General features: G+C 39.4%; 1 protein-coding gene across 3 annotated transcripts in view; it reads right to left on the reverse strand.

Annotated features, from left to right (window-relative positions):
* Positions 1-14,393, reverse strand: part of TLL2 (tolloid like 2) — a 144,157-nt gene that overhangs the window by 54,752 nt on the left and 75,012 nt on the right. For all 3 annotated transcript variants that reach the window (XM_042238664.1, XM_027960295.2, XM_027960296.2), the window contains exons 4-5: positions 7,580-7,735; positions 5,804-5,921 (exon numbers count right to left, since the gene is read on the reverse strand). In XM_042238664.1, the coding sequence (XP_042094598.1) occupies positions 5,804-5,921; positions 7,580-7,735 (274 nt within the window). The remainder of the gene's footprint in view (positions 1-5,803; positions 5,922-7,579; positions 7,736-14,393) is intronic.

Genomic DNA, 14,393 nt, shown 5'->3' on the forward strand with positions numbered 1-14,393 from the left:
TCCCTCCTTAATTCATAGATATTTTCATAACAGTAAATGTTAACCTAATTTTTTTCAAAGCAACATAGTATTAAAATTTATTTAATCAGTCTCTTATTAACACACATTTAGACTAACTTCAGTTTTTTCTATTTAACCGAAGCCTCAGGGAAGAGAGAGGAAAAACAAACAACAAAATACAAAACAAAGAAACCATTGAGGTCTTACTTGCTTTTGGTAGGGTAAATTCCAAGCAATGGAATCAATGGATAAAAGGGTATGGGCATTTGATATTTCGATACATACTATCACATTGCAATCCCAAAATGTTGGGTCCTTTTATATGTCCATTAATAGTATGTTAAATAGCCCTATTTTCCCACAACTGGGCCAGCCCTGGTTTTGCCAAACTACTTTTGCCAATTTGATAGATGAAAAGTGGTATTTCACCAAAGTTGGATAGTTTTCCATGTTTTATGTGATATTTATATTTTTTCTTGTGAACTGTGAGATCACATCTTTCCCCAGTTGGGGAGGGGGGAGGGTTGTCCATCTTTTTATTACTGATTTGTAAGAACCTTTTGAAAATTAGGGGATTAAATCTTTGACTATTAAATGCATTGCAAATGTTTTTCTCCCTTTGTTATTTCTTTTTGTTTTAGCCGTATAAAGGTTTAAAATTTTCATGCAATAGCTTTCTTTTCTTATGTGCTATTTAGAAAGGCCATCTACAGTGCAAGATTATAATTAATATGCAATTTTGCTTCCTTCTAGTACGTTTCACGTTTCTTTTTCTTTTTTCTTTTCAAAATCCTTACATCTTTGGACTTCCCTGGTGGCTCAGTAGTAAAGAATCAGGAGACATGGATTCAATCCCTGGTCTGGGAAGATCCCACATGCCGTGGAGCAACTAAGCCCGTGAGCCACAACTATTGAGCTTGTGCTTTAGAGACTGCGAGCTGTAACTACCGAGCCTACATGCGCTAGAGCCGGTGCTCAGCAACAAGAGAAGCCACCGCAGTGAGAAGCCGGTGCACTGCAACTATAGAGTGGCCCCTGCTTGCTGCAACTCGAGAAAAGGCCACGCAGCAATGAAGGCCCAGCACAGCCAAGAATAAATGCGTAAATAAAAATTTTAAATGCCTACATCTTTGATCTGGCCAAAATCACTTTTGGTATATGAAGTGTGGTAGTATCCCAGCTTTATTTTCTTAAAAATGAGCTACTGAATTATTCCAATATTCACATATCCCTGACTAATCCATCTTTCTCTCATTTAAAATGCTACCTAAATTAGTATATAAACATATTCATTTTAAGCTCTTTCGTTCCATATATCTATTTTTTTCTTGAGTTCCAAATGGTTTTAATTATTATCTTCATTTGCATTTTAAAAATAATCAGCTTTATTTTTGGCTCTGCTGGGTCTATGTTGCTGCGCAGCCTTCTTTCTAGCTGTGGTATGTGGGCTTCTCACTGTGGTCGCTTCTCTTGTTGTGGTTCCCAGGCTCCAGGGCACAGGCTCAATAGCTGTACACTGGCTTAGTCACTCTGTGGCATGAGGGATCTTGTCAGGGATCGAACCCATGTCTCCTGCATCGGCAGACAGATTCTTTACCACTGAGCCAGCAGGGAAGCCCTTCATTTGCATTTTGATATCACGTATGTTGGGATAGAACATCAGACCTCTTCTCCTCCCCTACCTCTGTCCCTATCACTGCTGTTTGTTCTCTCTGTTATTTCTACATGAAAAACTCTAATATCATTTGTTCACACTCTTAATATATATGTACATACACACCCACAAATACATATATGAAGATGCTGTTTAAATCAGAATGGCATGAATTTATAGGTTATTTTAGGAAGTCCTGACATCTTTACTATGTAGGGCATTTCCATATGAGGAAACAGTATGTATTTCCATTTTTACTTCTTTTTTAAAAGTTTCCTTAGAATTTTGTTGTTTTCTTCCTATATGGCTGGCATATTTTTGCATTTTTGTTATGATTTATTCTTAGATATATTATCTACTCTGTTTCTACTAAAGTTGTGATTCCCCCCATTATGAAAGTATTACTTTATCAAATTATTTCATTAAGGCAAAAGTTATTTACTGTTGATTAATTTTGTAGTCAGTTACCTTAATAGAGTCTCCTTTTGTTTCTGATAGTTTTCCAATTGATTTTCTGGGTTTTTTCACCACATGTCACATTAACTTCGAACAATATTTGTTCTTGCCAATATTCACTGTGTTTATCTTGGGTAGCTAAATATTAGCTAGTATTTCCAGAAAAAAAAAAGAAATAACTATGGTGATCATAAATATCTTTTGTTCCTGATTCTAACAGAAATGCTTCTAGAATTATTATTGATAAACATGATGTGGGCTTTTGGGACATAGATATATATTTGATTTGTGTGTGTTATGTTAATGTGTATATGTGTGTGTGTTAAGTCAAGGATCTATCATGAAGGTATGTTGAAATGTGCAGATGCCTTTTTAGCATCTATTGAGACATGAATATGGCTTCTCTCCTTTGAGCTATCAATATGTTGAATGATGCAAATAGATTTCTTAATGTTGAACTAGTCCTGTATTTCTTAGATAAACGTTTTTGGCAGGCTACTCTTCTATTCTTTTACTGCTGTGTTCTATGTGCCAACATTTTACTTAGGATTTTGCATGGCTATTCATAAGTTAGATGAGTTTATAATTTTCCCTTTTTCAGTGCCATCTTTTTCATTTTGAGGTAGCAACACCATGACAGTTTATTAAAAGTAAATTGGAAGAATGTGTTCTTCTATGCTCTAAAAAACTTAAATAGTACCAGGATAATCTGTTTCTTGAAGTTTTGAAAGAATTCATCTGTGCAACTCTAGGTTGGTGGTATGGAGGAGAAAGTTTTTCCGACAGTTTTCCAATTTCTTTCAAAGTTACTGGTCTGTGCCAGTCAGTCCTTTACGTCTACCTTGAAGTCAATCACATCATCCAGGTTTCAACACTTCTTTCCCTAGAGTTTATAAACTTCCTTTTTATGATTCTGCTGAATCTGTGGTTATTTCTCCCTTTTGTATGTCTGATTTTGTATGTTTCTGCACTGTCACTTTTTTGTCTTAGACTAACCATATGTGAACCATGAACTTCCAGATGTTCAAACTGGTTTTAGAAAAGGCAGAGGAACCAGAGATCAAACTGCCAACGTCCGCTGGATCATGGAAAAAGCAAGAGAGTTCCAGAAAAACATCTATTTCTGCTTTCTTGACTATGCCAAAGCCTTTGACTATGTGGATCACAATAAACTGTGGAAAATTCTGAAAGAGATGGGAATACAGACCACCTGACCTGCCTCTTAAGAAATCTGTATGCAGGTCAGGAAGCAACTCTTAGAACTGGACATGGAACAACAGACTGGTTCCAAATAGGAAAAGGAGTACGTCAAGGCTGTATATTGTCACCCTGCTTATTTAACTTCTATGCAGAGTACATCATGAGAAATGCTGGGCTGGAAAAATCACAAGCTGGAATCAAGACTGCCGGGAGAAATATCAATAACCTCAGATATGCAGATGACACCACCGTTATGGCAGAAAGTGAAGAGGAACTAAAGAGCCTCTTGATGAAAGTAAAAGAGGAGAGTGAAAAAGTTGGCTTAAAGCTCAACATTCAGAAAATGAAGATCATGGCATCTGATCCCATCACTTCATGGGAAATAGATGGGGAAACACTGGAAACAGTGTCAGAGTTTATTTTGGGGGGCTCCAAAACTACTGCAGATGGTGACTGCAGCCATGAAATTAAAAGACACTTACTCTTTGGAAGAAAAGTTATGACCAACCTATATAGCATATTCAAAAGCAGAGACATTACTTTGCCAACAAAGGTCTGTGTAGTCAAGGCTATGGTTTTTCCAGTGGTCATGTATGGATGTGAGAGTTGGACTGTGAAGAAAGCTGAGCACCGAAGAATTGATGCTTTTGAGCTGTGGTGTTGGAGAGGACTCTTGGGAGTCCCTTGGACTGCAGGGAGATCCAACCAGTCCATTCTAAAGGAGATCAGCCCTGGGATTTCTTTGGAAGGACTGATGCTAAAGCTGAAACTCCAGTACTTTGGCCACCTCATGCGAAGAGTTGACTCATTGGAAAAGACTCTGATGCTGGAAGGGATTGGAGGCAGGAGGAGAAGAGGACGACAGAGGATGAGATGGTGATGGACAGGGAGGCCTGGTGTGCTGCGATTCATGGGGTCGCAAAGAGTCAGACACGACTGAGTGACTGAACTGGACTGAACTGGACAAGTAATTAGTCTATCTACAGTTTTTGTTTGTTTATTCAAAGAAGTCACTCTCCAATTTATCAGTTCTATAAAGTGTTACTTGTCCATTTTCTTGCTCTCATGCGGTTTACTTTGTTGCGGTGGAGGGTTTTTCTGTATTCACTTGTTTTGCTAACTTCTTCAAATTGAGTATTTCACTGTCCTTCTTAATTCTCAGATTTGGGGATATCTGAGGGTATAGCTTTACCCAGATCTCTTCAGTTTTGAACTGTGAGGCTTTTGCTATCTAGATGTCTTGTAATTTTAATCTTGATTTCTTTAAAATCTAAGAGTTGTAAAAAAGGCAGGGGGGAGGGGAGGTCTTAACAGGTAATGCAGGAGTATTTGTTCTATTTTTGTTGTTATTATGTCCGGTTTCATTGCTTTACAATCAGAGAATATTTTAATTTTATTTTGAACTTTTAGAATACATTGAGGTGTTTTTAATAGTTAATAGATGAACCATGTTTATAAATGTTTGAGAGGCATTTTAAACATGTGTTACAGGTTATGGAATCTGGTAGACCCACAGGCTCAACTCTATTAATTACATTTTTCCAGTCCGCTACAAATCTCTACTTATTTTTTGGTTAACTTGACATTGATCTACTTGGGTTGACAGCAATGAAATAAAGTCTTCTGCCATTGGTGTTTCTGTTGATTTCCCCTTGAAACCCTCGGGGCTTGTTTTATGACTCTTAATGCTATGCTATTTTGTGCATAAAGATTTATGACTGTTATATTCTCACTGTAGCTTGTACTCTTTTTCATTATGAAGTGTCTCACTTTTTTTTTTTAGCACTTTCTGACTTTGAAAATGAATTGAAGAAACGACGAAAAAGTGTTGTCTACAACTAGAATTGTGATCTCAGCTTTCTTTTTGTTAGTATTTGCCTGTGTGCCTTCTTACCTTTTACTTTTAAACATTTCTGGATCATTTTCTTCAGTAGTCCTCTCACATATATAGCATGTAGTTGGATTTAAGATTTTGAACTAATATGAGAATGTTTTCCTTTCAGGAAAATACACCACACTTATATTTATTGGCATAACAGATAAGTTTAGTTATAATCCAATCATCTTATTATTTACCATGTTTTCTGGAGGAAGTCTGTAAGCCCATGGAGCTCACAAAATCCCATGCAGAATTTTGCATAAATGTACATCCATCCAGAGGGAGCCCATAGCTCCATCAGCTTCTCAGTGGGATCACCGGCCCCAAGTTGGTTCAGAATCACTTCTCCATATGAAACATTCCCAATTCCTTCAGCTTGCTCCCATGACAGGAAATACAGACACCTTGTCATTCTAGAGTCTTCCTCTTAACCTACCTACTTTGTCCCTGGACTGTGAGTTTGTTGAGGGCAAGAAGAGTTTCTGAAAAATTCTGGACTCTTATATATTACAGCATATTATAACACATATTGTTTTAGAGAAAAAATTCAAGGTTCCTGGGCCATCTGACTTGTCTGCCTCAGTCTCCACTGAGGTGAGCTCACTTGCACTTACCCACACGTTCTGTAACTGAACACGATGAAGCTTTCTTCATCTGTCCTCTCTATGAAGGTCACGCAGGTGTGCTTCTCCCAGTGTCTCATGGCCTGCTTAAAAATGGCCCTCTGGCTTCCTGGAACGACAGGACAGGTGCTCATCAATTCACTCATGGGTCCATAGCTTCCTCAGATGTTCTAGAGCATGCTGGTTCATCAACAAAGCTTGTTCCAATGATCAAAAAAAAAAAGCTTGTTTCAGTGACCCAGAATTAAAATGAACTAGGACTAAGGATTTCCCTGGCTAAGAATACAATATAACTTTCCCAAATAACCAAAAACTTAGAGAGTAGGAGTTTGTGAATTGGAAGAGAGGGTAAAAATAGATTTTCAAATGTCCCCAGCCTCCCAACTTTTCCTTTGCATTGAAAGTACTTTCCTAAACTTTAAAAACATGTTACTTAGGTCATTCAGTTTGGAAAGTTTTGCCCTTTCAAGTAAATAACCAGCACTGCATTTCACCCTTTCGTTTTACTTTCTACCTATAGGAGAGTATATTCCCATATGCTCTAAAAATTCTATTTGTAGGTACACTCATGACGTTTTTGCATCAGGGTTCAGTGTTTGCTGGGGGATTCTTGAGTCTAATGTTCTACAAGGCCTTTGAGAACAGATGAATTTCATACTTCCTCGGAACTTTTCTTCATATTTCCTTGATTAGACATTGAAAATAAAGCAACAAGTAAATTGGGAGCAAGAATAAAGTAATTGCAAACTCTAGGCTGATAGTTTCTTCCAGTCAATAAGTATTCTTTTCAAAATCTATCAGTCTGCAGTACATAAGACAACTGTATTTTGATTTTGGTAGAAGGAATGAGAAGGATCTAGAAAAAAAGAGTTGTTTGGGAAGTACACAGGAAGGTTGCAGATGGGATCTGAATTCTGGAATGACTTTGTTGCAGAAAACCAACAAACCACTAGAAGGTTCCCATGATGATCTAGAAGATGTGGGTGTAGTGTCATTTCATTGGCCCCCAAAACATATATACAGAATAAAGAGTAACTTAGCTGTCCATTTTGGGGGAGCCATCTTGACACTTTAAGTTAAAATTGTTTACAGAACAATGATTCACCAAAACAGCAATCCTACTAATTATAGAATAAAAAATCTCTTTGTAAAGAAAGTTTTCTCTATAAAATTAGTTAATTTCTGATGAAAGTTATATAAAGCTTTGGCAAGATAAGCACACTGGATCTGAAAGAACATGGTTAAGATGCCAAGAAACAGGGCCTTCCCTGGCAGTCCAAAGGTTAAGACTCTGGGCGGTCATGGCACTGGATATGGGTTTGATCCCTGGTCAGGGAACTAAGACCCCACGAGCCGCGTGGCAAGGCCAAAAAAAAAAAAAAGAAAACAAAAACCAAAAAGATACCAAGGAACAAAATTAGTAGCTGATTACAACTCCTACATTTTAGTTCTTTAAAAACACACATCTCTTTCTCTCTCTTATTAGAACTGGGGACTCCTTGAGGGGCAGAGTGGCATCTTACTGGAGGCTCTGGGATAATGCCTCAGGGACCAGGTGACCACCTCTGAGGACATAGCCCCAAATGAGACTGCAGTTTCCCCAGGCTGACTGCATGAGAGCCGGTGGTCATGACGAAGCTTGAAGCACAGCGACTGCTATGACCCCAGAATCTGTTCCATCCCACCTGAGTCCTTGCAGGGAGGACTTTGCCCACCAGGGAAGACAAAGCCCCCAGCCCCAAGCAAGCCTCATCTGGAGCTACTGACCAGTGAAGTTCCCGCCAATGACGTACGGGATGACCCCTCCCGGCCATATCCTCTCTGTCCTTGAGGTTGTGGCTCTTCGGACCCGGGGAGGGAAGGTCTCAGCTCCAGCATGCAAGGTCCCGGGGCTCTGTGGAAGCAGGGTGTTCTCCTTTCCATCTGCAAGAGAGTTGGGCTGCCATTTACTTTGCTTTTAATTCCTCCTGGGCATATAGTGAAGATTATATCACCCATGAATCCACAAAAGGAGAAATTCAGAACATGTATTCTCAAGGGGATATTGGATCTGTTCAGGGTTTTAAACCTGAGTGGAGCAAGACAAAGCGCAGGGCTTCCCTGGGGCTCAGTGGTAAAGAATTCACCTGCCGGTGCCAGAGACACTGACTGGTTCGATCCCTGATCCAGGAAGATGCCACGTGCCTTGGAGCAAGGAAACCCATGGCCTGTCGAAGCTGTGCTCTAGAGCCGGGGAGCTGCAAACTCCTGAAGCCCACGTGCCCAAGAGCGCATGCTCCACGAGAGTGAAGCCACTGCAATGAGAAGCCCGCGCACTGCAGTGCAGAGTAGACCCCACTTGCTGCAACTAGAGACAAGCCCGAGGAAAGCCCGCACAGCAGTGAAGACCTAGCACAGCAGAAATGAAGGAGAAAATTATCATCATTTGTTTAGAGTAAGTGTAGTGAGTGTCCCAGGCCTAGGATGGAAGTGGGTCTGGCTTGTAGGAGGTCTTGAAAGAAGCCCCATGGGACTCAAGGGCAGCCTGTGAGCCACAGAATTAAGCGACTAGGACAACTCACAGCCCTTTAAAGTGGAGCCAAGTACTCTCTTCTCAGAGCCACAGACACTGGGGAGAACAAGCTGCATCGGTCCCCTGTCTTGACCGAATATTGTCAATGCTGCAAATATTGGAAATAATTTGGCCAGTGTGACAAATAAAGTGAACCAGTCTGTGATGCTGGGAAAATAAATTATTTGCAGGATAAACCCCTGTAAAATGCAGCGCCCCACAGAATCCTCCAGCTCTTCTGGATCTGTCTGTACATCTGGACCTTTGAGGGAAGATGATGGGAAAGAAACAGGGACTCTATTTAAGGCTCTGAGTTCAAGTTATGATCCCTAGGAACAGTAGAGACAGATGGGTGGGTAGAATCGCTTAACCTTGAGGCAACTGAATAATTGAATCCACATTTGTTTCATTCATCATTCAGACAGTTTAAGGTTTTGTTTTCAATCTACTTGCTTATACTCACTAAGCTCAATTTGGGGCATTTTCTCTTTCGTTTTTATATTTTTTCCCCTAAAAATTAGATTTGGTTTTCTTTATTCTTTTCATTTTCATTATTTCATTAATTTTATTTATTTCCATACATCTATTTTCGCTTATTTTATTCTGATGTTTCCTTTCTAGCTTTTCTCTCTTTTTTTAAAAAAAATTGAGATACAGTTCATACATCATAAGAACAACCACTTTGAAGTGTACAATTTACTGGTTTTGTATATTCACAAACTTGTGCAACCATCACCTCTATCAGTTCAGCTCAGTTCAGTCGCTCAGTCGTGTCTGACTCTTTGCGACCCTATGAATCACAGCACGCCAGGCCTCCCTATCCACCACCAACTCCCGGAGTTCACTCAGACGCACGTCCATCGAGTCCGTGATGCCATCCAGCCATCTCATCCTCTGTCGTCCCCTTTTCCTCCCGCCCCCAATCCCTCCCAGCATCAGAGTCTTTTCCAGTGAGTCAACTCTTCGCATGAGGTGGCCAAAGTACTGGAGCTTCAGCTTTAGCATCAGTCCTTCCAAAGAAATCCCAGTGTTGATCTCCTTTAGAATGGACTGGTTGGATCTCCTTGCAGTCCAAGGGACTCTCAAGAGTCCTCTCCAACACCACAGCTCAAAAGCATCAATTCTTCAGTGCTCAGCCTTCTTCACAGTCCAGCTCTCACATCCATACATGACCACTGGAAAAACCATAGCCTTGACTAGACGGACCTTAGTCGGCAAAGTAATGTCTCTGCTTTTGAATATGCTATCTAGGTTGGTCATAACTTTTCTTCCAAGGAGTAAGCATCTTTTAATTTCATGACTGCAGTCACCATCTGCAGTGATTTTGGAACCCCCCAAAAATAAAGTCTAACACTGTTTCCACTGTTTCCCCATCTATTTTCCATGAAGTGATGGGACCAGATGCCATGATCTTCATTTTCTGAATGTTGAGCTTTAAGCCAACTTTTTCACTCTCCTCTTTCACTTTCAAGAGGCTTTTTAGCTCCTCTTCACTTTCTGCCATAAGGGTGGTGTCATCTGCATATCTGAGGTTATTGATATTTTTCCCGGCAATCTTGATTCCAGCTTGTGATTCTTCCAGCCCAGCGTTTCTCATGATGTACTCTGCATAGAAGTTAAATAAGCAGGGTGACAATATACAGTCTCGATGTACTCCTTTTCCTATTGGGAACCAGTCTGTCGTTCCATGGCCAGTTCTAACTGTTGCTTCCTGACTTGCATACAGATTTCCCAAGGGGCAGGTCAGGAGATCTAGTATTCCCATCTCTTTCAGAATTTTCCACACTTTATTGTGATCCACACAGTCAAAGGCTTTGGCATAGTCAAGAAAGCAGAAATAGATGTTTTTCTGGAACTCTCTTGCTTTTCCATGATCCAGCGGATGTTGGCAATTTGATCTCTGGTTCCTCTGCCTTTTCTAAAACCAGCTTGAACATCTGGAAGTTCACGGTTCACGTATTGCTGAAGCCTGGCTTGGAGAATTTTGAGCATTACTTTACTAGCGTGTGAGATGAGTGCAATTGTGCGGTAGTTTGAGCATTCTTTGGCATTGCCTTTCTTTAGGATTGGAATGAAAACTGACCTTTTCCAGTCCTGTGGCCACTGCTGAGTTTTCCAAATGTGCTGGCATATTGAGTGCAACACTTTCACAGCATCATCTTTCAGGATTTGAAAGAGCTCAACTGGAATTCCATCACCTCCACTAGCTTTTCCACATTTTGATCACCACCAAAAGAAACCCTGTATGCATTATCAGTCAATCCCTCCAGCCCTTGGCAACCAGTAATCTACTTTCTGTTTCTATGGATTTGCCTGTTCTAGACATTTCATATAAATGGAATCATGCAATATGTGGCCTTTTGTGTCTAGCCTTTTTCACTTAGCATGTTTTCAAGGTTCATTCGTGTTGTAGCATGTGTTAGTACTCCACTACATTTTATGGCTAAATAATAATCTGCTGTGTAGGTACACCACATTTTATTTACCTGTCCTTTAGTTGGTGGATATTTGAGTTGTTTCCACTTTTTTGGCTATTATGAATAATGCTGGTCTGAACATTAACGTACACATTTTGGTGTGGACATATATTTTTCAGTTCTTTTTGTTATATGCCAAAGAGTGGAAGCATCCCAATGCACATAATAACTCTATGTTTAACCTTTTAGAGAACTACCAGACTGTTTTCCAAAGGAGCTGCACTATTTATATTTCCACCAGCAAAGTATCAGGGTTCCAGTATCTCCATAGCCTTGTCAACATCAATCTTTTTTATTATAGCTATCCTAAGGCTGTGCAGTGGCATCTCAGTGTAGTTCTGATTTACATTTTCCTGGGATTTCTTTGGAAGGAATGATGCTAAAGCTGAAACTCCAGTACTTTGGCTACCTCACGCCAAGAGTTGACTCATTGGAAAAGACTCTGATGCTGCGAGGGATTGGGGGCAGGAGGAAAAGGGAACAACAGAAGATGAGATGGCTGGATGGCATCACTGACTCGATGGACATGAGTCTGAGTGAACTCCGGGAGTTGGTGATAGACAGGAAGGCCTGGCGTGCTGTGATTCATGGGGTCGCAAAGAGCCGGACACGACTGAACAACTGAACTGAACTGAATGACTAATGATGTTGAATATATCTTTGTGTGCTTATTAGTTATTATCCTCTCTGGGGTCTTCCCTGGTGGCTCAGTGGTAAAGAATCCACTTTCTAATGCAGGAGACTCGTGTTCAATCCCTAGGTTGGGAAGATCCCCTGAAAAAGGAAACGGTAACCCACTTTAGTATTCTTGCCTGGGAAATCCTATGGACAGAGGAGCCTGGCAGGCTACAGTTCATGGGGTCAAAAAAGTCAGACATGACTTACCAACTAAGCAACAACAACATATCTTCTTTGGAGAAATGTCTATTCAAATCCTTTGTCCATTCCTCAACTGGGTTGTCTTTTGTCATCGTTGTATTAGTTACTCTTCGTATATTCTGGAGACCATATCCTTATCAGATAAATTCGAATATTTTTTCCTATTTTGTAGGTTGTCTTCTCATGGTTTTTTTTTTTTTTTTTGTCTTCTCATGTTTATGATAGTATCCTTTGAAGCACATCACTTTTTAACTTTGATGCAGTCCAATTTATTCATTTTTTTTCTTTTGTTGCTTTTTCTGTCATACATAATAAATTACAAACATACCTTGTTTAATTGTGCTTCACTTTATTGAGTGTGTTTTACAAATGGAAGGTTTGTGGTAGCCCTGAGTCGTCAGATGATGGTTAGCATTTTTTAGCAGTATTTTAAAATTATGTAAAATTATTTTCAGAGGTAATGCTTCTGCAAACTTAATAGACTATAGTATAGACATAACTTTTATATGCAGCAGGAAACCAAAAAATGTGTGCAACTCACTTTATTGCAGGAGTCTGGAGCCATGAGACATTGAGGCCATGATATTCCAAGGTGCAGCATAATCCAGCCTCATAACAATTCACATCCATATTTTCATTTAGAGTTCTATAGTTTTATCCCTTGTATTTAGATCTTCAAACATTTTTAATTGATTGTTGTGTATAGTGTGAGGTAGGGATCTAATTTCATTCTTCTGTATGCAATATCTGGTTGTACTAGCACCATTTGATGAAAAGACTAGTTTTCCCTCCACGGGATTGTCTTGACAACCTGTAAAAACTCAACTGGCCATGCTTTTCCAGCTTCTTGAGTTAAATGTTTGGCACATTAATTTTCAATTGTTCTTCTATTCTAATATTACCATTTTAACACTGAAATTTCACTGAGTTCCTTTTTATCTACATGCCGTCTTTTGACATGTACAATTCTTTAAAAAATCTTTTTCACTGAATTTGTTACAATATTGCTTCTGTTTTATGTTTTGTTTTGTTTTTTTTTTTTTGGCCTGGAGGCATGTGGTATCTTAACCCCCTGACCAGGGATCAAACCTGCACTCCCTGAATTGGAGGGTGAAGTCTCAACCACTGGACTACCAGGGAAGTCTGACATGTACCTTTCAATGCTAGACCTTGATACATTTTGTAAGTTCCATTTGGACTTTCTTCTTTGATTCTTGAATTATTTAGAGGTGTGATTGTTAATATCTAAAATATTTGTCTCTGTGTGTGTGAGTGTGTTATTGATATCCAACATTGCTTTGTGTTCCAAGGACTTATTCTTCAAGGCAGGGGTCAGTAAACTTTTTCTGTAAAAAGCCATATAATAAATATTTTTACATTTTGAGGTTAATATATTCTCCGTTGCAACTACCTAACTCTGCTACTGTAGTGTGAAATCAGCCATAGATGTAAATGAGTGGGTATGGCTGTGTTCCAATAACGCTGAATTTCCAAAAACAGATGGCAGGCTAGATTTGGCCTTCTGGCCATGGATGCTGGCCTGTGCTTCAACATATCAATTCTTTGGTGTCTTGAGCCTTGCTTTATGGAAACAGTGACAGACTTTATTTTCTTGGGCTCCAAAATCACTGCAGATGGTGACTGCAGCCATGAAATTAAAATATGCTTGCTTCTTGGAAGAAAAGCTATGATAAACCTAGACAGCATATTAAAAAGCAGAGACATTACTTCACCAACAAAGGTCCACATAGTCAAAGCTATGGTTTTTCCAGTAGTCATGTATGAATGTGAGAGTTGAACCATAAAGAAGGCTGAATACCAAATGCTTTTGAACTGTGGTGCTGGAGAAAACTCTTGAGGGTCCCTTGAACTGCAAGGAGATCAAACCAGTCAATCCTAAAGGAAATCAATCCTAAATATCCATTTGAAGGACTGATGCTAAAGTTGAAGATCCAATACTTTGGCCACCTGATGCAAAGAACTGACTCATTGGAGAAGACGGATGCTGGGAAAGATTGAGGGCAGAAGGAGAAGGGGAAGGGATGACAGGATGAGATAGTTGGATGGCATCAGTGACTCAATGGACAAGAGTTTGAGCAAGCTCCGAGAGTTGGTAATGGACAGGGAAGCCTGGCGTGCTGCAGTCCATGGGGTTGCAAAGAGTCGGACATGACTGAATGACTGAACAACAACGTGATCGCTTTTTATAAATGTTTCATATATCCTTGAAATAAAGCGCGTCAGTTTCCCAAACTGATGGTTGAAGAGTGCTACATATGTTGTTCAAATATTCTCCTTACAAATATTTTTGACCTCTTGGTATATCTGCTATCAAGAAAAGTGCTTTAAACAACCTTGAGAACTAAGATTGTGAATGTCATCTTTATTTTTAATTTTTCCTTTATATTTTTCAAGGCTATGTTGGTTAAGTAATACAAAGTAAGGATTGTTAAATGTTCCAGCTAAACTGTGTCTTTTATCAATAAATATCCTCTTTATCTGTAATAATGTTCATCCATAATAAAGATTATTTTGACTGATATTAATATTGCTATGTTAGTTTTATTTTGATTAGTGTTTGCCTCATATAGTTCTCCTTCATCACTTACTTTCAATCTTTTTGTGTAATTACGTTTTTTGCTTTAAATGAGTCATTCAACAGGTGTTTTCTGTG

Source organism: Ovis aries, chromosome 22 (assembly GCF_016772045.2).
Source record: "Ovis aries strain OAR_USU_Benz2616 breed Rambouillet chromosome 22, ARS-UI_Ramb_v3.0, whole genome shotgun sequence".
Taxonomy (NCBI): Eukaryota; Metazoa; Chordata; class Mammalia; order Artiodactyla; family Bovidae; genus Ovis; species Ovis aries.